Below are 26,494 nucleotides of genomic sequence, written 5' to 3'. Positions count from 1 at the left end.
GAATTATACAGTGTATGTGCTCTAGTTGGTTGTAGAAAAACAGGGATCATATGACTCAGTTATGTGGAAGGAAATAAGTGGTGTGTATTAATTTCAATTTTTAGCCATGTTAGCAGCATGGCCTTTGGTATGGCAAGGTCAGTCAGTTGACCAATCAGTCTGTCGCTCCATCACTTTGATCCAGACTGATTTGATTACAGTGAAAATGATTTACAGACATGTATTAAGCCCAGAGAATAAACTTTCATTAGTCCTTTTTGACCAGATGAAAGTTGTCATTTATATGTAAACATCTACTGGATGAGTTGGTACATTTGGACAGTCATGGTGCCGAGAAGATTGATCCTAATAACTTTGGTGATCCCAAGATGTTTCTTCAAAACCACTGAATACAATGAATGTGGCTTTTGCATGAAATGTCTCAAAGAATATTGGACGAACAGTAATGAAATTTATTCTCCACGTTCATGCTCCGCTCCGGATGAATTGGTGATCCGTCATGTTGACCCGTCTCTTGGTTATGATTAATAGCTTTGGGAATGTTTTTAATTCAGCAAAGAAAATGTTAAGTGTTGCTTAAAAACAAGCAAACACACAGGAATTTCCACAGGAATTTGTTATTTATAAATAACAAAAGTGTCGCTTAAATACTTCTATAACGGATCGAAGAATAAGTAAACAAGCCTACAAATCTGAGCATGAATTCAATGCAAGCTTTTTTGCGTTTGACAGTTTTAGTCCATTTTTGTTTGAAATGAAAGAACATGAGCTTTTGTACCAACGGTATATCTTACATACTTTGCAGATGCAACTCTGTACTTATGTGACTTGAAGTCTGAAGCAGATGTGCCATGATTTGACCAGATGTGAGGAAGGTAAACGATGGTAATGGTGCAGCTGTGGTCACTCTGCATCACCAGTCTGCAAGTTCTCTCTGCCGGGCTGAGAGGAAGCTCTGTGGGCATTAGATGAGTCATACACCATGCACCAGGTGTGTGCGCATGCACACACAAAGACATAGACAAACACATGCACACGTCAGTGGCAGTCTTAACTCTGCACCCTCCTGACAATCAGTCACTCTGATTGCATTATCCAGCGCTGGGGAGGAGAGGGGATCCCACTGTTTGAGCTCCTGTCTGAGAGCAGCAGAACAAGTCAGTAGATGATGGAGAAATGATGGGACTGGAGGGGTGTGTGGATAATGACGGTAGAAGTGACGGAGGACGGGATAGTGGAGAATTCATGTGGAGAAGGAGACCGATGGATCGGTGAAAGAGGAGACTAATACAGTACAATCCCCAGATGTCAGCAGCTCACTCTCTTACCTATTAGTCAAAGCGTTGTTTTATTACACATGTTCCACCTACACGTTCCAGCCTGTGATTTTTGCCTAAATGTAGCTGAAATGGAAAGCCAGGGAGATACGACCTGGTGCCAGAGTGTGTCATCGCGAAGACCTTTTTAAAACCAAAAGATGGAACGCCTGGACAAGGTGTACGAGTGTTGCGTTAGCTACCTGCAGATGCTTTGTTTGAGTACTGACCGACAGCTGATGTTAAACGGGTGTTTAACAATAGTCTATTCAGTTATACTTTAAGCACATGACATTACGATTTGAATCCCTTTAATCGTAATGTTTGGCCGTTCAGAGCCGAGCAGCAGCTGCTCCTGTCGTTCAATGACACTATCGCATCAGCTGCCGTTAGCCGACCAGCTAAAGGACTGAGAGCTGTCAGCTGGTCACTTTAAATTATATCGCCAGCTTTGCTGTCAGATGTAACTTTCAGTGTTAGATGTAACATTACGTACCGGTAGTTATTTCTAAATATAAAGCCACTTTTGAATGTAACGATTTGAAAAGTGAAGAATCATTTTAGTACGGGTGAAACGATATGTGATGGTTTGGTCTCCCACATTCAGGTTTGAGACTTCTTCGGTTCGGTGCAGCCTGTGATCCAAACATTTACTGTCGGAAGTCTTTTATGTCAGAACAAAAGTTCTCGATCACAAGTTCCCACCAGAACGTTTTGGCCCGTGCACCACTTGTTGTCTGTCAGCCATAGCACGCTACATGTAGCAGCGTTAGCTTTGGAGACTTGGCAGACTCTGTGTGAATTTGATTAAATCTGAAAGACGTATTAATTCACTTCACATATCCATTTAAGGGGCCGCTATGTGGAGCTCAGCTCACACAGAACGAAGCACCGAGCTCCGGCTCGCTTTGTTCCAGAGATGTAAGGGTTTATCAGTGTTGACTAAACAAGAGAAAGGCCGTTTTAAAGCTGAATTTACACTGCTGGCTGTGGTAAAAGGTCATTTTAAGTTAATAAGGACGATGTTGCACTTGTTTGATTTGATTTGATCGAGTGTATTTCGATTTTGAGTATAAACTGGTCAGTCTCTTCTTATTGAGTGCCTTAATTGTTATTTTAAGAATCATGGCCAATTGGACACTTCTGAATGTTTTCATTGTTTTAAAACTAAATGATAAAAATGTGTTCTTATTTATAAATGTCTTTTGTTTTATCTGCTGTACTGAAAACATACAGTACAGACTCCAAAACCGAGGCACATACCGAACTGAACTTTATGTTTGCCCCTAAATTTGAGGTGAACTTGTGAAGAAAATTGGTTTTCCAGACACAGGTGAACTCTTGTCTTTACTAAGATATATGTCAGTGGCACAGTTCATTCCCAGTGTGCATATTAATCCAATATTTGTCCTTTATATGAGTCTATAATCTGTTACGATTCTTGTTTCTTTATGCAAACAAAAACTAAATTAGTTGTTTGTTGAGTTTTCGGTGTGAAATATCAATTATTTCATAGTAATATTCTGATTTAATGTACTCATAGCTTACACAGTATTTACATGCCCCCGTTAGATGAGCATACACCCCATAAATAAATCATAATATAATAAAATACATTTCTGTCATTGTGAGCTTCTTTTTTTTTGCTTTACTGGGACGTGTTTCTCTTTTAAGTTGGTGAATCAGTGGAAAGGCCATCAAAGCCTGAAGCAGCAGGTCAGAGCCCGACACAAGGAGGAGAGACGGGAAGCGAGACAGCTAACTTGCTCAGCGTTGCCTTAAAAAGGACGAAACGATGTGACTTTCCTCCGTGTCAGTTAATGCGGCTCTAAATTTAGATCTGCAAATGACCGGCAAGGGTGTAGTTGCACACAATACACATACCATTAGGGTAGTAACGACAAAGTCACCATGGCAACTGTCATGCTAAAGCTGGGTTTCATCCTTTATTATAAAATGAGGAGCGATAGCTGCTCTGATGTGGCATTAAGGGTGATTAAACCGTACACTGAGGTTTTATTTCCAGTTTGATGGCAACAAAGTCGATTCATTACGGTTGGGTTTTTTTTTCGTACTCTTTTTCCAGTCATTTAATTTTGTCCACTCCCTTTTTTATCCGTCATTCAAAATCTGAAGGCACAAAAACAGGTCCTGTATAAAAGGTGTGAATCAGCCTGCCCCTGTGAATGATTAAACACACTTCTGCTGAATAATCTAACCCAGAAGTCAAAGCTCTGTGATTACATCTCTTGTCCTGTGTTGACCTTTTGCAGTAGCGCTTATAGATTTGTTCTCACGTTCCATACTTAATGGCAGCAGACTCTTAAATAGAGCTATTAGTCTTTAGCCGTCCTGGACGAGCGCCCTTGTTGAATCTGTGCATCCTTTCTTGTTTGACAAGGTGACCATTAACTGGATGTCAGTCATTCTCAAGATGGCTGCCGTGGCCTTCCTCTACCCTTTTCCTCAAAAACAGGGATGTCACCCGAACAGGAAGAAGCTTAATTACTCAGCCCCAGTTTGAGATGAATAATGTGTATTATTGATCCGCAGGATAAGAAGATAGGGTCCACCTGCCATTAGTGGTCATGATCCTGATTGTTATTAATCTCACTTTCTCTCTACCCCTTTCCCCCTCCCCCATACCCCTCGTCCTGTTGTCAGTGTGTCAATAAGAGGTCTTTATCAGTGGGTCACATTTGCATGTCCCCTGTCCTCTGGCCTTAATTGAGTTAGAGATAGCTCCTTTTACAGTACGATCAATGGCTGCATCTGTGAGGCTTGTTGGAGGCAGACGCACATTTGACCTGATGCTCCTGTGACGTATGAAGCGCGCCGTGTTGCTAATATTTCTATCTCACGAGGATGAAGTTATTAATTAAGCTTAAAAGGCAAACTTGAATCATACTATTATTCCACCGCTTTTTATGCCAAGAACAGCCCACCACCTGGCTTCTCCAGTGTTTACTTCATTCATCACTGGATATTTATACCCATTTTGATTGGCTGAGCTCCTGATACAAGAACTACCAGAGCAGCTATTTGATACGAGAGCCAGCAACTGTCATGGGTTAGGTTGAGCTATTTGTAGAGCGAAAAAGCAGAGGTGTCTTGAATACGAGACAAATAATGTGACCTTGTGTTGCAGAATGTAGAAGAAAACCTTCTAAGAGAGCGTTTTAATCAGCTGTAAATGTCCTGAAGGTCCTATAGGCTCTGTGCTGAGCAACAGAGCAGCTATAAAGCTAAAAATAAATAGTTCACGGATGAGACGTTAGCAAATAGCACCTAGGGAGAATCGATGCGTTGCACTGGAGTGGCCTGGATGAAAAGCTCTGACACTGTAGGAGACCGACTGATTATTAACTCTTCATCTTCCTCACTCACATCAACAGAGAAACTCTCTTTTGACCCAGAAAACAAAGAGATGAGTCTTGAAATGCTGGTCAAAAACCAAGGACATCACACAAACACCGAACACGGGGTTGTAAATAGTTTTAGGATGGAAGGGTTGACGATCAGTGTCTTGGGTATACTGAAGCCATTATCCAGCTTTTCATGGCCATGTTGTAAATACATGGCAAGTTCATGTTTTGTAGGTGTCGTCGTTATGTCTCTGAGACTTTGGCATCGTGGGTCGGATCTTGACGCCTCCTGTCCTCTTTGCGACAGAATGTTTATCAGTCTGATGCGCTGCTGTGATCTGAATGAACAGCAGGACTCCCTTTACGGAGCCCGAGATAATGAATCGTGTAAAACCTCACTGCTGTCATCAGGTGTCCGAGAGCAGTTGTTAATGTTGTGAGGAGGAGGTTCAGCTGTCACCACACCACGATGTCTTCTTTGTGGTTCCACTTCAGTGGGTTCTCGTCTGCGCGGAGGTGAAAGGCACCGAGGTGTTTTAACATGCTGCCTTTGAGGTTGCTCTACATTTACTTGATTTGACTGGCAAAAAAAAAAAAAAGATCCCAAAAAATCAGGCAGCTTGTTGACATGCCAACCAGTATTACAGCTTTTTGGGTGGGATGTTTACATGCAGCATTCTGGAGAGAAGGCTGGTTATTAACGTTCCTGTTTTCTTTAAAGGAACAGTATGCAGGTTTTTGATCATCGGTACGAGGCTCGTCAATGAATCCCCAACACATCGGTTACTGTGTCACTTCAACATCAACCGAATCACCTCAGAAGTTCAGGGGGAGTTTGCTTTGCTGGATTTGGACTCCATGTTTAATCACCAATAACGGAAAACTACACAAAATTGTCACAGTTAGACAAGGGCTGCAATTCAAATAAAATGCATTATTGAGTAATCTGCAGATTACTTTTTTTGGTTGGACCATTGTGTCTATAGAATTCCATAAAATGATGAAAATTTCTGTACATTTTTCCACAGACAAAGGTGAAGGATGTCTTGAGGTTTCTGACCAACATCCAAAGATACCCAGTTTGTTCTCATGTGTGACCGAACGCAAGCAACAAATCCTCACATTTGAGACACTAGAAACAGCAAATTTTGTGTATTTGCTTAGAACAAAGATGATTCCGTTCTCAAAATGGTTGCAGATTACTCAGATCCTCTTCATTTCATTGTTTCTAACCACACTTGTGTTTTGCAGACAGTGCTAAAAAGAAACTCTAACATGTTTCCATGCAGCGTCACAGTTTCCATCAGGGGTATATTTTGGACTCTGGAAAAAACGGATCTTTACTTGCCTACATGTAAACGCAGGAAGTGTAGTTATATGAACAGAATTAAAGGAATCATGTTGTTTATGTTAACCCCTTAAGAAAGGTGTTAACTTGGTTAGAAACCATAGCCAATAATATAATGAAATATAATACAAATTGTCAAGTACAACATTGGGAATATACTTTTTTCTGTCCATTCTTGCTAAATACTGGGGAAGAGTAGCTGAAAATACATTTTCCTGTGTGAGCCTATTGAGTGACTGATCTTTTGGTTTGTATTAAAAGTTGTAGACATGTTGTTATCCATGAGCTTTGTTTCTGTATTTACTGCCCTGTGTTGCTGTGCAGCCTCCATTTATCTTAATCTGAATGTTCATGAAATCATTGAATTAACTCTGTTCTGATGAACAAGCAGTAAAAATCTGAAGTTCTCCAATAGCTTTTTGAAATATGATGGTTGCTCTGTAATTTGATTTGTGTTTTAGAAAATTCTAAGATTAAGATTTATTCAAGCCGGATAATTGAATCAAACCAACAGACTTGTTATTGTGTCGCTCCACTTGTAGACTGAAAATCGACGTCTGGATACACAGCAGGTTTCCCGTGTGAGACATTGAGCCATTTTTCTGTTATCACTTACAGCATTAATATTGGTGAGAAGGTGAAGTTAATCTGACTCGTACGATCATCAGTAAAGTGAAGGAGATCTAAAGGTTTGCATCATCTGCAGTGTACTTCTGCTTACAGGGAGACCTGTGATGTTTACCCTCCCAATCCATTCTGCACAGTGCAACCCTGCTCTGAGCTGTTCATTGTTGGGTTGCTCACATTGCCGAGTCAGGGAGAGTGTGTCCCAGCAGCGTGACTGAACTCGGCTCTGATTGGTTCATTTCCCCAGAGGCTCAGGCATCCACACCCAGTGTAGCCCACAGTAAGGCCTCGGTTAGCATTTAGTGGGGCTGCACGATTCTGGATAAAATGAGTCACAATCCTTTTGCTTAGAATTTAAATCACGATTGTCTCTCGCTATTTTTTTCTCTGTATGGGTAAATGTTTAGTGCATTCATTTACCTGATACAGAAAACAACTCAAATGTATCCCATTGTGCCTGATACAGGACCGGCGTTATGCCGAGTTCTGCCTGCATGCCAAGAATTACATTCTTATACTTTGTATTGTGAGCCGTTTTGTCTCAACAGTGTAAATTTCACACATTTCATACTGACCTAACCTTAAATAACAGGGGATGCATTACTTGGCACACACTTCCTATTACTCAAAAACAACACTTAAAATCCAAGTTTGTTGGTAATCAAATGGTTTTATAAGCAAAATGAATAATCACTGATGAACCTGACAAAGAAGATTACATTGTTTTTAAACAGTAGATCTGCTACTTTGCTAAATCATTAGTAGTAGCTTTCCCTGTAGCTGTGCGCAGTCCTGAGATGCATGCAGTTCTCAGCGGGCGGGCAGAACTCGGCATGACGCTGGCTCATCTACTTTGGACAATAGAAAGGGAGCAATCCTGTTTTTAGCTGAAATGGAGCAGCTTTAAGAATCTGATAACATAAAAACAATCAAGTTCAGTCTATCGGCTTTTTTTTTTTTAAACAACCTTTGAACAAGTATTTTTCCTACATTTTCTTCTTCTTTCTCTCTCTCTCTCCTTTTTGCTCTGCCTGGGTCTATTTTCCTTCCTCCCAGTTTCTGCTGCTCTGCGTCACGTGGCGTAACTCTGCCTTGTTATTTGTTGAGGGAGACAATAGGCATGCTTGTTTTGATGCAGCTGATGTGACAAATGAAGATGCGTCAGAATCGCTGGCATTTAGAAATGAGATCGTACAGAAGCATGAATCGAGATCACAATGTTAATACGTTTACTGTTAATTACAGTTTACTGTTGATCAATAACAATTACTCAACTGTTACTCCGTTTGCTGCTGAGATTTCTGGCTTTCAAAACTCACACTGCGGACAGTTTTCAGTTTTGAAACCAAACCTGCTTCTATATAATAAAAGGCACTTCAAAATGTTCCTTTTCCAACTCTTAACAGTAAGTGACCAGCATCACAAGACACCTCAGCTCCTAAAGCTAATGAGCTGTGCTCTGAAGCCAAAACAAGTGACCCAGCAGTATTGCCGTCACTGTATTTCATGATGATTAGTCTCTTACTCGTCATTTCTTCTGGATTTCTGCCATCATTAGCTGCTTTTCTCATACGACTGTATTGTCAGTTACACTCGGAGGGTTTTCCAATCTGTCAGTATTGTAGTCTCTGGTTGCATATGTGGTCTCCTCTTGGACAGGAATGGGATTGTTTTTTTTTTCCTGAATCCAATTATATTTTGAACCAATATTAAAAACTAATTATAGTTAATCATTGAAAACGACAGGTATATTCAGTTTTAGAAGACGGGGGAATCACTGTGCGGAAGTTGATTTAAAATGGATTAGTGCTGGATCCAAATACAATACAGGGCCAGCATGTCCCAGAGCTTTTTGCAGGGTTTTGGCAAGTTGCTGTTCCTGCTTCTTGTTGGGTTTCACCACCGTCTCATATGCCGGAAATCTACAACAGATTGTATTTGAATTTAAACACTGATGCCTGCTGAACTGCATGTGATGGAGATTGTGTGTTCTTTATGTTATTTGTCTCATGAAACACCCATGTTGTACAGTGAAAGATGCTAATAGTGTCAAATTGTTCCGTTCATAAAGACTTTCAGGTGCTACCTGGAGACAAAACTGTTGTTTTTACAGCCCGAGTCTGTGATGTGAACACATTCGCTGCTTGCTGATGGCTTCTGAGTTTCTATATTTTCTGCTTCTTCCCCTGAATATTGTGATGTGTTTCCTCCGACATGATCCTGAGCGTGTGTGTCACTAATGTTGCAGCTTGTCTGCCTGGGTTCCTGTGTTTAGCTACTTGCCTGTGACTGTGCTGTCTGTCTGACTGTCTGTCTGTGCGGGAACATCCTCCTGGAAACCATCTGTCATGTCAAGAGTTTTGGAGAAGCTGTCATTCCTCTCTGTTTTCGTTGGACTGTTTTCACATACATGTGGAAATCTGCACACACATGCTGAGAATGACGGTGGCGGTCCCATGACTGCTGCACTAAAACACACAGTGCCGCTATCCTGTCCTAATTATGCACAGTTCAGAGTCAGCACTGCGCGTCTGCTTTTTTGAGGGGTTCTTTCCCCTGAGCTCACTTTTTTTTTCCCACTTATATCTCGTTTCTTGTACACGCAGGTGCTTTCTGACGTGCTTGTCATCCTTATTTGGATGGTAGAAACTCCCCCTGGGCATGTTAGGTGCTTAACTAGCTAAAAAAAAAACGTGAAGCCCATCTCTGTTGTGTGAATTTTAACTGGTGGAGACAAGCAAACGCACCTGTGTCACTGCAGGGTGCAGCAGCTGAGCACAGGGTGCAGCTACAACAGCACAACAGCCCGCATGATGTTAAACAGCGACTGACATGAAGTACTGCTTCTGCCTTATCTGTGCACTTAATATGGTCGATTTTTCAATTTATCAACCAGCAAAAAATGAATCGACTACAAGTTTGTGAACTAAATGAAAACGATTGTTTGGATGCTTTTCTATGATTTATTTCATTGCAGTCTAAATATCTTTGAATTTAAGCTGTTGGCCAAACAAAGAATCTTTTGCTAAACCCCGACCCTGTAATTAATAAACCTATCAAGCTTTTGTTCTTGCAATAAAGACATGTAGCCTACAATGCTAACAGATGCTGTAACAATGCGTGATGTTAAAAAAAAAAAAGAGAGAGAGATCTGTTTGATGTGAGCCAACAAAATCAAAATTTTCCATCTAAAAATGACAGGTGGCTTTTTTTTTTTTTTTATCAACCGTAGCGAGCTACTTAGTTAAGTTGTCTCCATGAGCTGCCTGACAGGGATGACTTTCTAATGTGTAAAAACAGGAATTCTCAGATAGGATCTTAAATATGGATTTGATAGTTACACACAATATATATTTGAGTAAGATTGAAGCTAATGCAAACAAAATGTAAAAAAAAACCCAGTTTTAAGTATTTAATCCTATTAGAAGTATGAGGAAATTGTAACATAACCCCGTTTCTCTGCTAAGTTTACAAACTTGCCATTAATTTCTTTTAGAACAGTAATAAAGAGCAGAAGTTAAGCTACACTCTGACAGTGAGGACATACAGTATTAAACAGTGTATGTGCTCTCATGAATGTTACCCGTAGCGGAATAAAATCCTGTCGTCACAAACGCTTTTTGGTCTTGAAAACTTTCCCAATTCACAGGCAGCTGTGAATATTTGGGAATGTCTCACTTCTGAGTTGAGAGCAACACACAACAGGCAACATGGCAGCCTGCAGAAAACGAGCTGTAGTTCTGCTGTCAAAATACAGAAAAGTGACAAACAACCGCATCATCATAATCCATAAAAAAAAAATAATAATAATAACATGGCGAAGAAGTGGAGCTCTGGAAATCAATATTTTGTAAATACATTTTGACATGTTTCGATGTAGCTACTGCTAGCCAACCAGGTAGGCCAAGCTAATTAACTTTGGCTTATGGTACATTTCTTCCCTTAACCACAAACACTCCGCTCTTAAAAACGAACCACTCTCCTAAGTGAACATTCCCAGTGCGACAGGTGTTCAGGTGCATTTCCCCACTTAGAGGTCAGAACTTTCCCAGTTGCTCTTTAACTTTAGAACAACTAAAGACAAAACCTACACACCAACTACAGACGACCCCTCTCACTGCAGGCTCGTACGCAACGGTTCAACATGTGGACACATCTAAAACAGCAGATGCGCTGATCTTAGTTGCAGTTGCCAAACTGTGATTGGACAGCCATTGTTTTCAGGTAGGGGTTTAGTGAACGATTCATTTTACGGCATCCTGTTTGGCATTTTTCCAGATTTTCTGGTTATTAATAAGCTAAATGAATAACCAAGTAATTGAAAACTTAATTTAAAGATGCGTCAATAATCAAAGGCATAATTTTGATTCACAGTTACAACCCAAGACTTTCTTGTTTTTAATTGGAAAAAATGTAAAAGTTGCGACAGAATTGGTTCACAAGATAACATAAGACCGCTTCTGACACTCACGTCAGTTCATATCTCTGCCGAGATCGTTGCATCCCATGGAAATCTATTCCTGGTCAAGAGCTGACAGCTCGAATCTGCATAACATCCCAAAATCTAACATGCGAAACGGAAGCCACATTAAACCACTTAACAGAAATAAGTTCACCGCTTTGCTCTTCAGATATGCTTTCTCAGCCTGTCTCTCTTCCTTTGTGTCTCATCTTCACGCCTTCTCCCTGCAGCGTCAAGGAATTACCCCAAACACAAGCAGCAGTGTGATTTCTGTGTCCTCTCTCTTGTTTTGTGGTCCAGGTGGAATCACGGGACACGTTGAACAGCATTGCGCTCAAGTTTGACACCACACCCAACGAGCTGGTTCAGCTGAACAAGCTGTTCTCCAGAGCAGTGGTGCCCGGCCAGGTGTGAACCGCCGTGCACGCCCTCACTGATGTATTCAGCGGCATCGCTTCATCACTGTCCTGCAACAGCCTCATATCCACAGTCACCCACTAACCGCTCCAACTCCTCATAACCGCATTTGAAAGCGTGAATGGTTTCCCTTTATCTCAGTCACTTAACATTTTCTGCATATGGCAATTTAGCTGGAAAAATGAAACATGGAAAGTTTTGAGGGAACATTAAAGAACTGCATGTGTTTATCCTCCTCCTGTCTCACAGCAACTGACTGACTCACTAACCACATCCCTTCTCTGTATCCCCTCGTAATTGCCTGCTAATTACAGCGTCACTTGTCCCATTAGGATACAATTCATTGCATAAGAACTATTTTGTTTCTAAAAAGGTAGAATTACATGTGTGTTGCCTAAATTCTCCCAATGATGCTTTGCTTTCGACAACACGGCACAAGCTACCCACCTTTAACTCGCTAAACACGCTGCCAGCCTCCCTGGATTTGATGTTTCCTTCTTAGGCAATAGACCCAAATTCAATTTATTTTGTATTTTTTTTTAAAAGGGGAAAGCTACAAACATCCAGAATGATATTTTGTGTCTGTATTTCCTGGCATCAAAATTAAATCCGGTCCAATGGAGACGAGCCACGTACACCAATCCTGCTGGCTCCCCTCCTTCTCTCAGCTCTCTAAACAATGCTGAGTTAAGCTGCGTCCAAACAGCAGGGTGTGGGGAGCACTTAATGAACCATCATCTCCGCTCTCCCTCCGCGGCTGACGCAGAAGTTATACCAAGACAAACACGCCTACCTTCTTTAACCCTGCTGACTCTCCTCATTTCTGAGAACAGGCCAAAAATTTAGAGTCCAAAAAGACTGAGTGCAAAAGGACCTTTCTCTCACAGTAGATATTGTACACGGAGGCGGTCCTAAAGGTCCCTCCAGATGTGGTCACTGTCGAGGAACCACTTGTCGTATCCTTCTCAGGGATTCTTTTTTAATCCCTGTATTTACTTTTCTGTAATTTTGGGCTGAATTATGGTCAAATAATACGCTTAAATTTCTCTCTCATAAAGGAATAGTTCGACAGAAATGCACTTAATGGCTGGCGTGCTGATTATTAGATGAAAAGATCTAAACCACTCTCTTTACCATGTTTGTGGGCCAAATAGGAATCTACAGCCAGAACACAATTAGCTTAGTTTAGCATAATGACTGATAATAGGTGAGAACAGCTCACCTGGATCTGTCCAAAAGTCACGAAACTCACCAGCCAACACCTCTAAAGCATATTTATTCAAATGTTTTACAGCATCTTGTCACACAAAAGCCACCTGGCAACTTCCCAGTGACAAAGTTACTGTCAAAGCAGCTGAACCTCCTGGAAAATAGTCTTGCCCTCGTAAAACCACAGCTTTGGTGTTTGTTCCCATTAAACAAACAATATATAATATGTTACAAGGTGATATAATAGCCGAGTGCTTTGGGGTGCAAACACCATCAGGAGTGAGTCCCTGGTTGGATTCCTGGCCAGCCAGACTTCGACTGTTCCCCCACATTTCCCGTCTGTCTCTAGTCCTCCTAACTAAAGAAGCCAAAACACCAAAACAGTCTTCTTCAAACAAAAGACATCATGCGTTACTAAGTGAGTTTTATTCGTTTCTTTACCTTTAGAACGAGCCAGCTTTCCCAGTTTGTTTCCCGTCTTCATGCTCGGCTAAGCTAACATGTCCTGGCTGCAGCTTCACATTTGGTATTCAGAACTTGGATTTTCTCCTCTAATTCTCAGCTGAAAAGTGAATAAGCATATTACAACTGATCCATTTCAGTAACTGGACTCAGTGTATCAGACTGGCCAACAAATAAAATCTAAACTTCTCCTTTAAGAGCTCGTCTTTCCCCTGCTTTGTGACATCATCGCACCACAGAGGGAGCTCAGCCTCCCGTCACCGAGATAATTAAAGAGAGTCTGTCGCTGATGGGCGTATTTAACTATGTTATGACATTTTAGTGACCAAACAATGAATCCATTAACTGAGAAAATAATCATTTGCTTTATCAGTAATGAAAATAAGTTGCAGCCTTTTAATTAAATAAAATATCAGCATGGCCTACATTCACTGTCTAATAAGCATGAAAACCAGCAGACATCACATCCCATCACTGATTTACTGTCATCACTTTCCCTCTCTGTGTTTATCTTGTCAATAGCATGAGGCTATTCACATGATTCCATGTTATTTGCCTTGTTAAACTCATGGTTGGAATGTGTGAGAGATCCACTTCTATTTCTGTGTGTGTGTGTGTGTGTGTGTGTGTGTGTGTGTGTGTGTGTGTGTGTGTGTGTGTGTGTGTGTGTGTGTGTGTGTGTGTGTGTGTGTGTGTGTGTGTGTGTGTGTGTGTGTGTGTGTGTGTGTGTGTGTGTGTGTGTGTGTGTGTTTGCATGAAGGCATTGCCTGTGTAAATACAGACATGGATTGTGTTTGCAGGTTCTGTACGTTCCTGATCCCGAGTACGTCTCCAGTGTTGGAAGCTCCCCTTCCCTCAGTCCCATCAGCCCCCTGTCTCCCACCTCCTCAGAAGCTGATTTAGAGAAGGTGACGGTACGTTGACCACACCGCTGATGCATCTCACACGCACACTCAGAAAATGTTCTTTGAAGGATCGAAACAACTGTGTGAAATATTCAAATGTTTTCATTTTGATATAAAACATGACTCGCGTATGAAACAGATCTTATCGGTCTTTTTTTTTTTTTTTTTTAAGTAGCCTCATAGCTGCAACGTTATGTTACCATTCACAGCCAATACGGTTTAATGCAGAACCATTGTTTTACTTTAATTTGGTCAGAGAGACTTCACTATCATCTATCAGAAGGTTTAATATCCACATGAAAGACAGGCAAACATCTCCAGAGGTTACTTGTCACTGAAGCAGGTGACTGTTATTGATTTACCAACCAGCTCCCATTTCCCCATCATCCATTTAAGGTGTCACAAGTAGACATAACATCAACTGTTAGACCTTTAGGCTCCTGATTACCATACACTGTTAATTGCTTTGTCCACATACACACCGGAACCAAAAGCAATCAAGCTCTTTGCCTCTCTGTTCCCGCCACGTACACACACAGCATCCACGTAAACACGGACTCATCCTTCAACCGCTGCTGTCATGTTTAAAGCTCTGTTCATTGTTAGCCTAAAGGTAAACATCCAGGATGATGGGTCATGCTGTCAAGGACAGAAAAGACAACAAGAGGTGGCAATAAAACAGTCCTTTTATTTTCCAAGTAATGTGATGTTTTCCAGGAAGTGATGTTTGTATATTGTGTGCACATATAGTCAGGCGCAAGGATGTGTTACTTTCTAAAAATGGTTGTTGCTCAATGTGTGAAGCTGTAAAATGATTCCTTCTCGTGCATCGACTCAGAAAATGTTGTGTGTCCAGTGTCATTTTAGCACTTAAAAGAATGTAAGACTTTACAAGGAGCCTCAGTAAATATGCACTTTTATCAGTACTGTATAGGGTATGTACATTCAAGCACACCATAATCTTGTGCATGCCCTATAAATGTGGCCTATTTATGTTTAAAGAGGAAGCAGAAACTCGTGGTCTCTTTTCAAACACGAGGCAGACATGGAACATGGCTGGATCGTTTACACTAGAACAGGGGTGTCAAACTCATTTTAGTTAAGGGGCCACATACTGCCCACTTTGATCTCAAGTGGGCCAGACCAGTAAAATCATAGCATAATAACGACAATATTTCTCCATGTTTAAATCATTGGTGAAGGTTTTTGGATGATAAACCCTATTTTAAGGTCTTTCTACAATAAACTAGAAACATAAAGAGCAAAAACTCAGACATCAGCCCACTGTTTATCTGCCTGGACTCTCCTCTGCAGATTCCCTAGCAGCGATCGCTTCTCCCTCCGGAGCAGACGTCGCATTTACGCTGTTTTTGAAGCGATTACTGGATCGATTAAAAAAAAATTAAAAAACGTTTGTACTCATAAACCTCCATATTCTCATAGAAATGCACTTTATGTCTTTCTGTAATTTTCACACTTAGCAAAGTCATCCGGCGGGCCGAGCTGGACCCCCTGGCGGGCCGGATCCGGCCCACGGGCCGTATGTTTGACACCCCTGCACTAGAAGGTGCATGTGTAAATAACCCGGAGCACCAGATGGTTTGTTCCACAGAACCGCCCGAGAGGTCGTCTTGTTTGGAAAAGGGCAGGCACGTTCAAAATCGACATGCCAGGTGATTGGACCTTCTGTCTATCAACTGATTGGTCCGGACCGCCGCCGGTTCGTACATAGACACGTAACTTGACGCCTAATTGTAACTGCTTTACACAAAGATGGAAATACACGGCACTGATGAGTAGATACGAGAGCAAAAACTCGACGCAATATCCCTCTAATTGCTGTCGCCTTGCTCTGTAGTGGGATTTCTTCCTGCCCTGACATATGGCCTCATCTACATGACATGGCATCACATTTCTTCCCACTTGTTCTTCTTAGCTTCACTAGTGAACCATGAGATGTAGAAAAGCGAGACGTTGTCCGGTCCGGTCAGCCTTACGCCTCCCGGCCTCACAGCTCTACAGGCTGGCACCGTGAGCCATCTCCCTCAGGTGCTGCGTCTGCAGCATCTGAATGAGCCAATCATTAAGCACCGCAGGAAGCCCAGTGGTTCCTTGAGAAATATGACTGTTTCCTGGTCTCCATAGAAACGTCGGTCTTGTTTTGCTGCTTTCGCAAGAAAATGGATACTGCGGGTCACTGTCACTGCCGCTCCGCCGGAGTGTGGACGCCCTCCCACCAATCGGTTTTCCCTTTGGTCGGCTCCCGTCCCTGTCCGTTAATTTCTCCTCGGTTGCCAAAAGAAAGGCTGCCGATCATTCACTACTTATCTATTTAGGCCATTGCCTGCGAGAACAGGAGCATATTCATCGGCTCTCGACGGGGGAGGATCAGAAAGAGGGGCTGTGACTGCAGAGAAATTAAGCCTTTAAAAGTGATGGCGTGTCTGATATTTAGAGCAACTAATGAACGGAGGAGCTCGCTCTCTCAAACACGCAGCCAGGCAGCAATTATTCCAGGCAGAGGAAGTGTGCTTGGAAGGCAGAAGGGAGGGAACATTACCTCACTCGATGTGTCAACTCTGTGTGTGTGTGTGTGTGTGTGTGTGTGTGTGTGTGTGTGTGTGTGTGTGTGTGTGTGTGTGTGTGTGTGTGTGTGTGTGTGTGTGTGTGTGTGTGTGTGTGTGTGTGTGTCTGACTGTCTGTGTGAGAAAGCGTGCGTCTGTATCTGTCAACTCTGCTTGTTTGTGTGTGCCTGCCTGTACATTCCTATCTGTCTCCCTCTGTGTGTGTGTGTGTGTGTGTGTGTGTGTGTGTGTGTGTGTGTGTGTGTGTGTGTGTGTGTGTGTGCGTGTGCGTGTGCGTGCATGCGTGTTGGTAGTTATACAGAAGGATGTGACATCCAGGTGCCGTTTCATTTTTAAACCACAGGAAGAGACCTTAATAACTCACCCTGCGTCTTCTCTCTCTCCAGAATCCCCAGCATCTTTTAATTACAAACCTATTTTGGAGCTCGGCACGCTCGTCTGAATGAGGTTGTTATCGACATGAATGGTTCTGGGAGGTGTATAGTAATAGCAGTGCAAGCAGCAAAAAGCTGGTCTAACCCCGATGAAGACGAGTGCCCTGAAGAGAAACTACTCTCAGATGCGTCTCTTTGAGATGAAGATATGAAGGCAGTCAGATCCCACACAAGACGCTTTAAAAAGCCTATTGGAGGTTCAAATAGCTTGACAAATAATCAAAGCCATTAAACACAACACAGTTATTTTCCGGCAGAGTGTTATTATAATTTATTGCCATCAAAACTAGAATCAGATGAAGATGTGGGAAGGCGCATCGGTGTAGCTAACATGATCAACTGAAGAGTTGCCATTCAGATTGGGATCAATGTCTGAATTTACCTTCAACCCTCCACTTTCTTCGTAGTAACGCTGGCCGGTCTTCATCGAGTCTTTTAGCCAGTTCTGAAGTGAAGCTGGATCTCGTACATTTCAGTGTTGTAATAAATGTATCCGTGTCAACCACAAAAGTGATTATGACTTAGGCCTGGCCTGACCCAAAAGTCTGGTTCTGGTACCAACCTAGCCTGGTTTTACCAGACCCAAATTTACTGCATGACTTAATGAGTCTGGCCAGGCTCCATTGGAGATTGTTTCCAGTCGTTGCGTCCAAACAGGCGCAGACCTCAAGTTCATTTGGAAACTGTTGGAAGAGCCTTTAACCAATCAGCACTGACCACCATATGATGCATGTTGTGTGCCAAAACTCACCAAGCTGTTAACAACACAGACCCTCACTGGATGTGAGCAAAATGCAACTTGGCATCAGTAAATGATCATTGCAGACTTAAGGAGGAGCTCTGAGTAATGAGGAGAGCTGAGAAATAATATAATATGAAATAATAATGAGAAAGAAATATGGATTTTGTGTAATTAGTGGTAGATACAGAATAACAGTCCATGCTAAGAAAGAAGCAAATGTGAAGGAGCCATGAAGTCAGAAAACCCACTCATTTACACGACAGCTTACATTTGCTAATATTAACCACCATATGTCTGGTGTACAACAGTTCTCCCATCCTGGTCATACTAGACCAACCTGCAGTGCATTTATTTTGATCTTTAGAATGTGTTGTTGCTTTTGGCAAAGTAACATTCATCACACCGCGTGGCCTGTGGAGTTTATTTTTGGAATAGAGTAACCTGTGTGTGTGTGTGTGTGTGTGTGTGTGTGTGTGTGTGTGTGTGTGTGTGTGTGTGTGTGTGTGTGTGTGTGCATGTGTGTGTGTGCATGTGTCCCATAAATTGCTGATCTGTGTGTCTCCACGCAGTGTTTCAGCTGGCCTCTTCTTCCCCTTGTTGCCTTTAACTCCTCAATGAAGGGTGAGTTTAAGGTTTTGGAGGTGAAGGACTTCAAACGAACATCTGATGATCAGATTCTGAAGTGACACCCTTTAATTTCCATTGTCAGAAAGTAGAAGAGAAAAGAGTTAGAGGTGTCACATCAAACTTCTACAGAGGATCTGATGTGAACTATGAATCCATCATATGCTTTAATTCACTTGTTACCCGTGCTTCAGTGAGCATGCTAAAAGTTTTTTTCACCATGCAGTTACATTGTTCAGTGTTTCTCTGTGGGAGCTAAAGGCCAGATACAGCAGCTCTGAAGTGTCTTCATGCTCTCGGTCTGCCTGCTGGCCTGCTGGTATTGGCAGCAAAAAGTAACACATCTTGCAGGCATGGATCGTTGGCTGGCTGGCTGGCTGGCTGTTTGTGTGTGTGTGTGTGTGTTTGTGTGCGTGTGCGTGTGCGTGTGCGTGTGCGTTTGTGCGCGTGCACACTGGCTGACTTTCCGGCTGGCGGTCTTGCTGTCGTCGGATTATTTGGCATCCACTGGCTCGCTGGCGTAGTTGCTCTCTGGTCATATGTGTGGGCAGGCGCATTCTCTTCATCCTATCCAGACCTTCCTCGTGCTCACACTGACACACACACACACACACACACACACACACACACACACACACACACACACACACACACACACACACACACACACACACACGCACACGCACACACACACACACATGCTTACACACCCTGGTGGTACAGCTACTACTGTGACCTTGTCTGTCTCTTCCTCTTTTGGCACCACTTTTACCTCCCTCCTTCCTTCCTCTCCTCCACTGGGGCTCCATCTAAAATTAGCATTGGAGGAAGTAGCACCCGTTTAGTTACCTATGTACTGTATGTGGTGCCATCTCTTAAAACCACCTCCTATGCCTGCTGTATCTTAGTACAAATCTTGTGATTAACTTGTAAAAACAAAAAAAGGTGTTACAGATTGGATCTCAATGTTATCAAGCATGACAGATTCCAAATATCAGCTCCTCGGGCTGCGGCATGATATTGGACTGTAATACTGGGTGATAGGAACAACAGTACAGATTGTACTTGAAGACTTCTGGCTCGAGGCGTTTGATGAATTCCAACTATTGTGTGCTCCATCTTGCAGAACGCGGCCATGCCCACAAGGTGGAGCTGTGGATCGATTTTTGGTTGCACCATGTGTCACTGTCAAGGTCAAAGTCAGGTGGCACCTCAAGACTTCCTCTCTGAAATCTTTATTATTACATAGAAGCAAATTATGCTCAAATACGTCACATTAAAAAAAAAAAATGTACAAGATGCTGCTTGTTTCTAATGTATGCGGATCAGTACAGTCTTATAGAGCCTCTGACGTTCACTTCCTCACCATGACCTGGATTGGGGCCATATATCACAGAAGCCGCAGCCTCTTTTTTTCCTTTCTAACTTAACTGCGGGTGCGGAGAGAAATATCGGTTTGAAACTAAAAGGGTATTGATTTCTGTTCGCCCCACCACAGTTGTCATCTCACAATGTTACACCCATCTGCTGTCCCCAGCATCCCTGTCAGCTTCCCATAGAGTAGATTACCTCGATGCCGTCCTCCATCCACCTCACCGAAACCCTCACGTAAGCTCATGGTGGCCACGTTAGGCCTTAGGTTTTCCCGGGCGACCCCCCCACCCCACCCATCCTCACCTCACCTCACCTCGGCTCCTCTTCCTCTACATCCAGTTCAACTCAACACTCTTCCATCCTACCTTCCTCCTCCTCCTTCCTCCCCCTCTCAGACGGTACTCACAGTGGCCAGCACAGCGGCTCTTTCATCTTTGGGTTTCAGCACAGCAGCCAGTCCACTACGCTGCGCTGTGCTCTTTCTCTCCCTTTGATGTCACACACATACGACTCTGTCTGGTATCTGGTCACCTCAGGACGTCGGCATGTCACGGCTCACCTCAAACGTGGTCAAAGAAAGTCTGTTTGTCTTCATTTTTCTGGGAGGTCGTTTGAGTTCACCCTTCTGTCTTACTTGCCGTGCCATGCTGGATGTCTGGAGGAGGCTGAGGGTTAATATGGGATATAATAAAGAACTCCCTCACAGTGCCACGCTACAACGCTGAGAAAATATCAGATGCCTTGGAGGCCAGCGCCAGACAAACACTGGTCATATATGAGAGGAGAAAAGCAGAAAAGCAATATTCACTTCAATTATGTGAAGTGTTTTTGGCAGAGTGGTGCTGTTTTTATATTTCAGAGCCTAAAACTGTCAGCTGACCTTTGTGTTCACTGCTAGTTTGCTCATTTTAGTAAGCTAATCGTCTAAACCATTGATTCCCAAACAGGCTGCTCGCGCCCCGGGGTGCACTTGGAAACATTAGCATGGCAGCTCAATTCATTTAGAAATAAAGAAAAGAAAATGACCATTTCATTGAAAAATGAAATCACTAAATGCTGCGAATGAGAGAGCATGAACACTAGTTAGAAAGTCTAATGAAGAGAAATGGTTTCAATATTGAAGTAATACTTAGTAATACTTTTCAAATAAGTGACTAAATGTGGTAAGATGAATTTGTGATCTAAAAGTCTGAACTGTTGAGAACCTATAATCATGGATACATGAAATGGTAGTAAAATATTATACAAACTAGTTAACTAAAAATAATATAAACAGTGGACCTAGTTAGATTAAAGTAAATATTTAAAAAGCTAAAAGTCACAAATTTTAAAATAAAAAAAAAAACTACAAGTGATGGAAAAGTGGCTAAAACAAATAGCTAAAGTTACCTTTCACCATTTGAAATAGTTAAAAGTACATGCATGGTTGGAAAGTTACAGAGTAGTGGAATAAAAACTAGACTAGATCACTAAAAGTAGTTCACTGATAGATATGTGGTTAAAAAGTTCAAAGTAATAGATCTAGAACTAAAAGTGATACATTATTTAAAAAGCTGAAAGTAATGGATGAATAAAAGTATTAGGTAAAAAAATGATAGCTAAGTGGTAAAAAGCAAAAGTTAATGGATACATTTTGAAGAAGCTTAAAGTTCAAATTCAATTAAACGAACACCCCGCTTCAGTGACTGCAGGTACTTTGGGAAACTTGACCAACATTGAATTTTGACAGTTCAGTTGAATTATAAATTTACATAAAGCAAACCATTCAATGTAATCATCAGTGTTAAATAACACCCAGTTTTGAAATCAAGTTAACACAAAAGATGGAGGGAGAGAGGGGCTGATGACTGGGCAGTTTTTGTGGAAAAAGAAGAACTCCTATTTAACTATGTAGCAACGATCATCACACCAACTCCACGGGCTCTTAGCCATGTTATTAAGGAGATTTTCAGATTAAAAGATGAATAAAAGGACAGATTGTCAGCTTCACGAGAAGAACTTTTGCTCACCGTTTGCTGTTTTTTTTTTAATTGTATTTACTAATCATCAGCTCACACAGCAACATCACGTACAAATGCTACTGCAACAGGATCTCTCTTCTTTTGCTTTTAAAATTTGGCAAAATACCAGAAAGAGAAATCCTTACCTGTCACATGGTGTCGCCTTATGAGCAGCTGCTCTCAGCTGATGGACAGCGAGTGTGCTTCACAGTCATGTGGACTGTGTTGGATGTGCAATGGGTGTTATTTTGTACCAACACATAACACCCCTTTCTGATCCGTGTCAGACTTAATGACAGCGACTATAAGAACTGTTTGTTCTGCGTTTGGATGGAGGAGGACAAGTTTTGTCATTGGTAGCTGCTCATTTCAGTCCAGGTGTGTGTTGTGGCCTGTCTTTTTTTTTTTTTTTTTATTTGAAGGGATGGAAAAGCCTGCTTCTCTTTTCATATTTAACCTCTGAGCAGGAAGGCCAGCTTAAATGAGTCACTGGAAAGCGACTTGGTTGAAGAGTGGAGCGATGAAGAGCAGTTGTGTAGGTGAGGTTGTGTTTAGTTGAAGAGGATGACGAGCTGCTTGAATTCCTACACATTTTGTCCTCGTTTTAACCAGCTGGGCCTCAGATCTTAAATTCATCAGCAGTAGATGCTCTGACAGGTCAGACAACCTGCTTTTCTCTGGTTGTTTTTTGCTCCGATCCCTTTCCTATTTATCTCCACCTCACAGTTGTAGGTCCCTCTCGCTGCTCCTCCTTCAGAGAGGCTTGTTTTGGCTGTAACAGATTGGCCGGCCTCCTCAGCCTTCCCCGGCTGCCAGTGTCTGGGCTGCTTGTGTCGGTGTGGGTCAGTAGCTGCAGGCTGTTTGTCGACTGTGCTGGGAGACGGAGAGGGGAGGTGTGGGTGTGGGTGTCAGGAGGACAGCAGACAGTTGTTATGGGCTCGGGCTCTCTTCTCTGAGCTCTTTATTGCTGCTGTAGCTCGACGCTGCTCTTCACTTCCACTTCTCCACCGGCTCTTGACGCCCTCCCCTCGCGGTCAGCATCCCCCCTCGATGATGACTCCCACACACTCCTCTCTGGCCTGCTTTTTCGTCTTCGTCTTTGTCCTCACTCCAATCCCGCCCTTTCATTGCCTTCAGCTCTCTTTATCTGTTCCTCTACAGCAGCGACTGCATCCACTGCTGCTGGTTCTGCTCCCTTTTATTTTGTTTTCCTTTTTCACCCCTCTTTCTCACATCCCACACTTCCTCTCATCTTCGCATCCAATCTGACTCTCTCAACAGTCCTTCTGTGCCGGAGACAGTCCGTCCTGTCGACCACAGTCCAGTCAGTCAGACCAACAGTTGTCCCTGTGGACAGACTTGAAGCAGGCTCTCATTGCATGGCAACAGGCCGCTGGTAGAAACAGCAATCCCACCACACCTTGTGTTTCCAGCCCAGCACACACACCATCTGTGGCAGATTGCAGTTAGCATAGCGCAGATGAGGAAGCAGTAACAAAATTGCTTTATGGTCTATGTGTCAACATACTGTAAAAAGGAACAACATGGTTGACATATAATTTAAATTCCTTCTTGGCTGCACAGCCTCTGGCAGATTGTAGAGAAACAAGCATAATTATGAGGAAAATAATAGTTTTTATCCAGTATTATAGCTGCATGTATAATAACAAATTAAATGAATGTGTGTGTGTGTGTGTGTGTGTGTGTGTGTGTGTGTGTGTGTGTGTGTGTGTGTGTGGAATATATTGATTTATAATTTTTCACTGTTTGCTTCTGGTGATTTCAGTTTACTTTCCTTTGCACATATCGTCATGGAAATGATGTATTTTGACGTGAGAAATGAACAGATGAACAATGACTTTTTTTTGTCAATTTAATAACGAGAGAATATCAAAGAATATCAGAGAATCACAGAGTCAATCTGTTTCAGCTGAAAGGACAGCTTTCACAGAGTGCACATGATGAGTCAGACCAAGCTTATAGATACAGGCACATATTTATCGGGAAATATGGAGCCAGAACAAGGACATCTTCCACCATGAGACTGGAATGTTTCCTTCTTCACTAGACATAGTTAAGCCAGCAGTTCATACGCTGGTAGAAGTGTTGGAGGTAAACTGGAAAGTTACATTGAATAATAATATTACATATATAAGGTAATGATTAATTTTACTCCGACACATATAAGTGGTTAAATTTGGTTCGTACATAAAAATACACAAGTATACATGCTCACACAACTCATAGATTAGTGCATGAACTGCTTGTGCTCAAATGTATCAGGAATCTCGTGCATAAGTGGCAACTTACCGTGACGACACATGAACTGTCGTTTTGAAGCCTCGAGTGCAGCGTTTCAGCCGTCGCCATCGTGGTTTGTTTTTTTCGGAGCTGGAAGTGATCATATTGGGACAAACTGGGGAGGAGCAATGGGTGGATCTGAGTAATCTGACTGGGAACCCAAGGATGCTGCCCACGCTCAATGATAGCAGAAACCTGACTGCACCTCAGGCGTATCAATCGAACCACGCAAGCCCCCGAATGTCCCGCTTTTTAATGATGAGAGTATTTTCAGATGGATTGCCAGAAAAATAATCGGAAGCAGTAAATGTAGTTAATAGCATCAGAATGACTTGCGGAAAAAATATTTAACTTTGCATTTTATGAAAGAAGTTGAATGGAAGTCTATGGAGCCAGAGGTTCTTCTGATCCAGCCCCTAGTGGTCCTCAGTGGTATTTCACTTTGTAGCACTTCCACGTCGGCTTCACTTCTCAGACCAAGGAGCTCAACCATTTTTATAAACAGTCAATGGTTGTGCACACGGTGGAAAGTATTAGTTTTATTGACGGATTACTAAACAAACCTACTGTGTAGAGGCCCTGAGAGGACTTTTACTTTTGTTGTTGTTGGAAAGATACAGAATGACCGTGGATGTGTGCAAAGCCTCTACAAACAGATGCAAAACAGTTGTGAGGAAATGCAAAACCACTACAGGCTTGGAAAAACCCCCACAAAAAAAACCCACCAAGAGATGCAAAACAATCACCAAGAGACGCAAAATACAGCTACAGCTTTTGTAGTCTTGTGTCCTCCAGTTCGGGATGTTGCACCTGGAGGGCCTTCAGCATGCCCGTGTCCAGGATCCCGTTGTCTGATCATCTGTCCATGGCTGTCTACTGTTTGGAGTTCCAAATTGCAGCTTTTTGTTGATTTTATTTAAGATGAAAATATTCCGAGTTTATTTGGCATTCCTCTATTACACTGAATAAATGATGTAACTGTTCACAGTTTATTATTACAATAACCAGGTCTTAACATATTTTTGCTCATTTCCCAATTGGACCTTCTTTGCACCCCCGGCCCCAATTCATGAGTGTCTAAACCCACCCTTGACTCAAGGGCGTATTAGTCTCTAATATAATAACATTAACTAGATATGAAATTGTTCAACATCATTAAAGTTGAGGTCTCATATGAATGTTTTCACCTAATTACCACTGTGAAGCTCAGGCACACAGGAGGCAAATGCTATCGGTTCATCACTGGGTTTCTTTTAACTCGATTGTTCTGCTGTGCAGAATATATCTGTTTATATATAGATAATACATTTAGAGACTCAAACACATTAGTTTGGTGAAGTGAGACATAAATTAGTTCCACCATGTTTTACCAAGTGCACCGAGCTCTGCCTGTTCTCCAGTGCTTATTATTTACGGGGCTGTCTGTTGGGTTGAAACCTATTGAGAGATTTAGACAAGATGTGTACACCAGGATAAAGTGGAATCCAGCTTTATTGTCATTATTCAGTTTTACGTGCGTCCGAACTATGAACTGTATCCATCCCGTGTTTCCTGGCACCTTGTTTTGTTTATCGGGACCAACACAGAAGAGTTCAACATCATGCTGACTATTTCCTCTCCCCTGCACTGTCCCCACCGCCACGCTTCCTCCTCGCAGGACTCCGATGGCCCCCCCAGACCAGAAGGCGTTCACCCCCCGGTGTTCTCGGCCCTGCGCCAGGCCAGAGTGGTGTCATCCACCTCCGAGGAGGAAGAGGCCCTCACAGAGAAGTTCCTCAAGATCAACTGCAAGTACATCACTGATGGCAAGGTAAGAAAACACACAACCATGTATGAGTATGAACACTTGACAGGCAACTGCAGACTGAAGCATAAATTGCCGTCAGCAAACACCTAAATGTGGAAGATGGAAGAGAGTGGCTGGAAGTGGTTGCATATCGAAGAATCAAAGTAAATGCAGACACACTGGAGAGCCGCCAGCTGCAGCTACTCGGCACACTTTATACCTCAGACAGTCTCGCTGTAAATATGGAATTATTAGACAAATGAAAAGAACAACAATGCACTTTAAAACAAATCTCCACAGTGAAGCTGCTCGTTGTTGCTTGTCGTCACTCAGTTGGAAGATCAAGTGCTGCTTTTTACAATCAGTAATATACGTTAAGATTTCAGAATAACACCAGAAGAAATCAAAGAAAATATTAAATCATCCATTTGATCATCCAGAATCTAATAGATCTACAATTCTGTCTGAGTCATCACAGTTATTCTCATATTATTTTGCTTTTCCCTCCTCTGGTATTTGTAGCAATATCAAAGTCAT

At 42.3% G+C, this 26,494-nt stretch overlaps 1 protein-coding gene across 6 annotated transcripts in view; it reads left to right on the top strand.

Annotated features, from left to right (window-relative positions):
• The window catches only part of oxr1a (oxidation resistance 1a), a 169,876-nt gene that overhangs the window by 120,627 nt on the left and 22,755 nt on the right, over positions 1–26,494 (top strand). For all 6 annotated transcript variants that reach the window (XM_069702116.1, XM_069702118.1, XM_069702115.1 and 3 more), the window contains 3 exons: positions 11,419–11,526; positions 14,007–14,120; positions 25,829–25,981. In XM_069702116.1, coding sequence (XP_069558217.1) covers positions 11,419–11,526; positions 14,007–14,120; positions 25,829–25,981 — 375 coding nt within the window. The remainder of the gene's footprint in view (positions 1–11,418; positions 11,527–14,006; positions 14,121–25,828; positions 25,982–26,494) is intronic.

The sequence above is a fragment of the Brachyistius frenatus genome, unplaced genomic scaffold (assembly GCF_029030835.1).
Source record: "Brachyistius frenatus isolate BFR_SWC_R1_liver_20210118 unplaced genomic scaffold, ASM2903083v1 Contig_40, whole genome shotgun sequence".
Lineage (NCBI taxonomy): Eukaryota > Metazoa > Chordata > Actinopteri > Embiotocidae > Brachyistius > Brachyistius frenatus.
The sequence above is the reverse complement of the archived record's forward strand: the minus strand, read 5'-3'. Positions and strand labels throughout refer to the sequence as shown.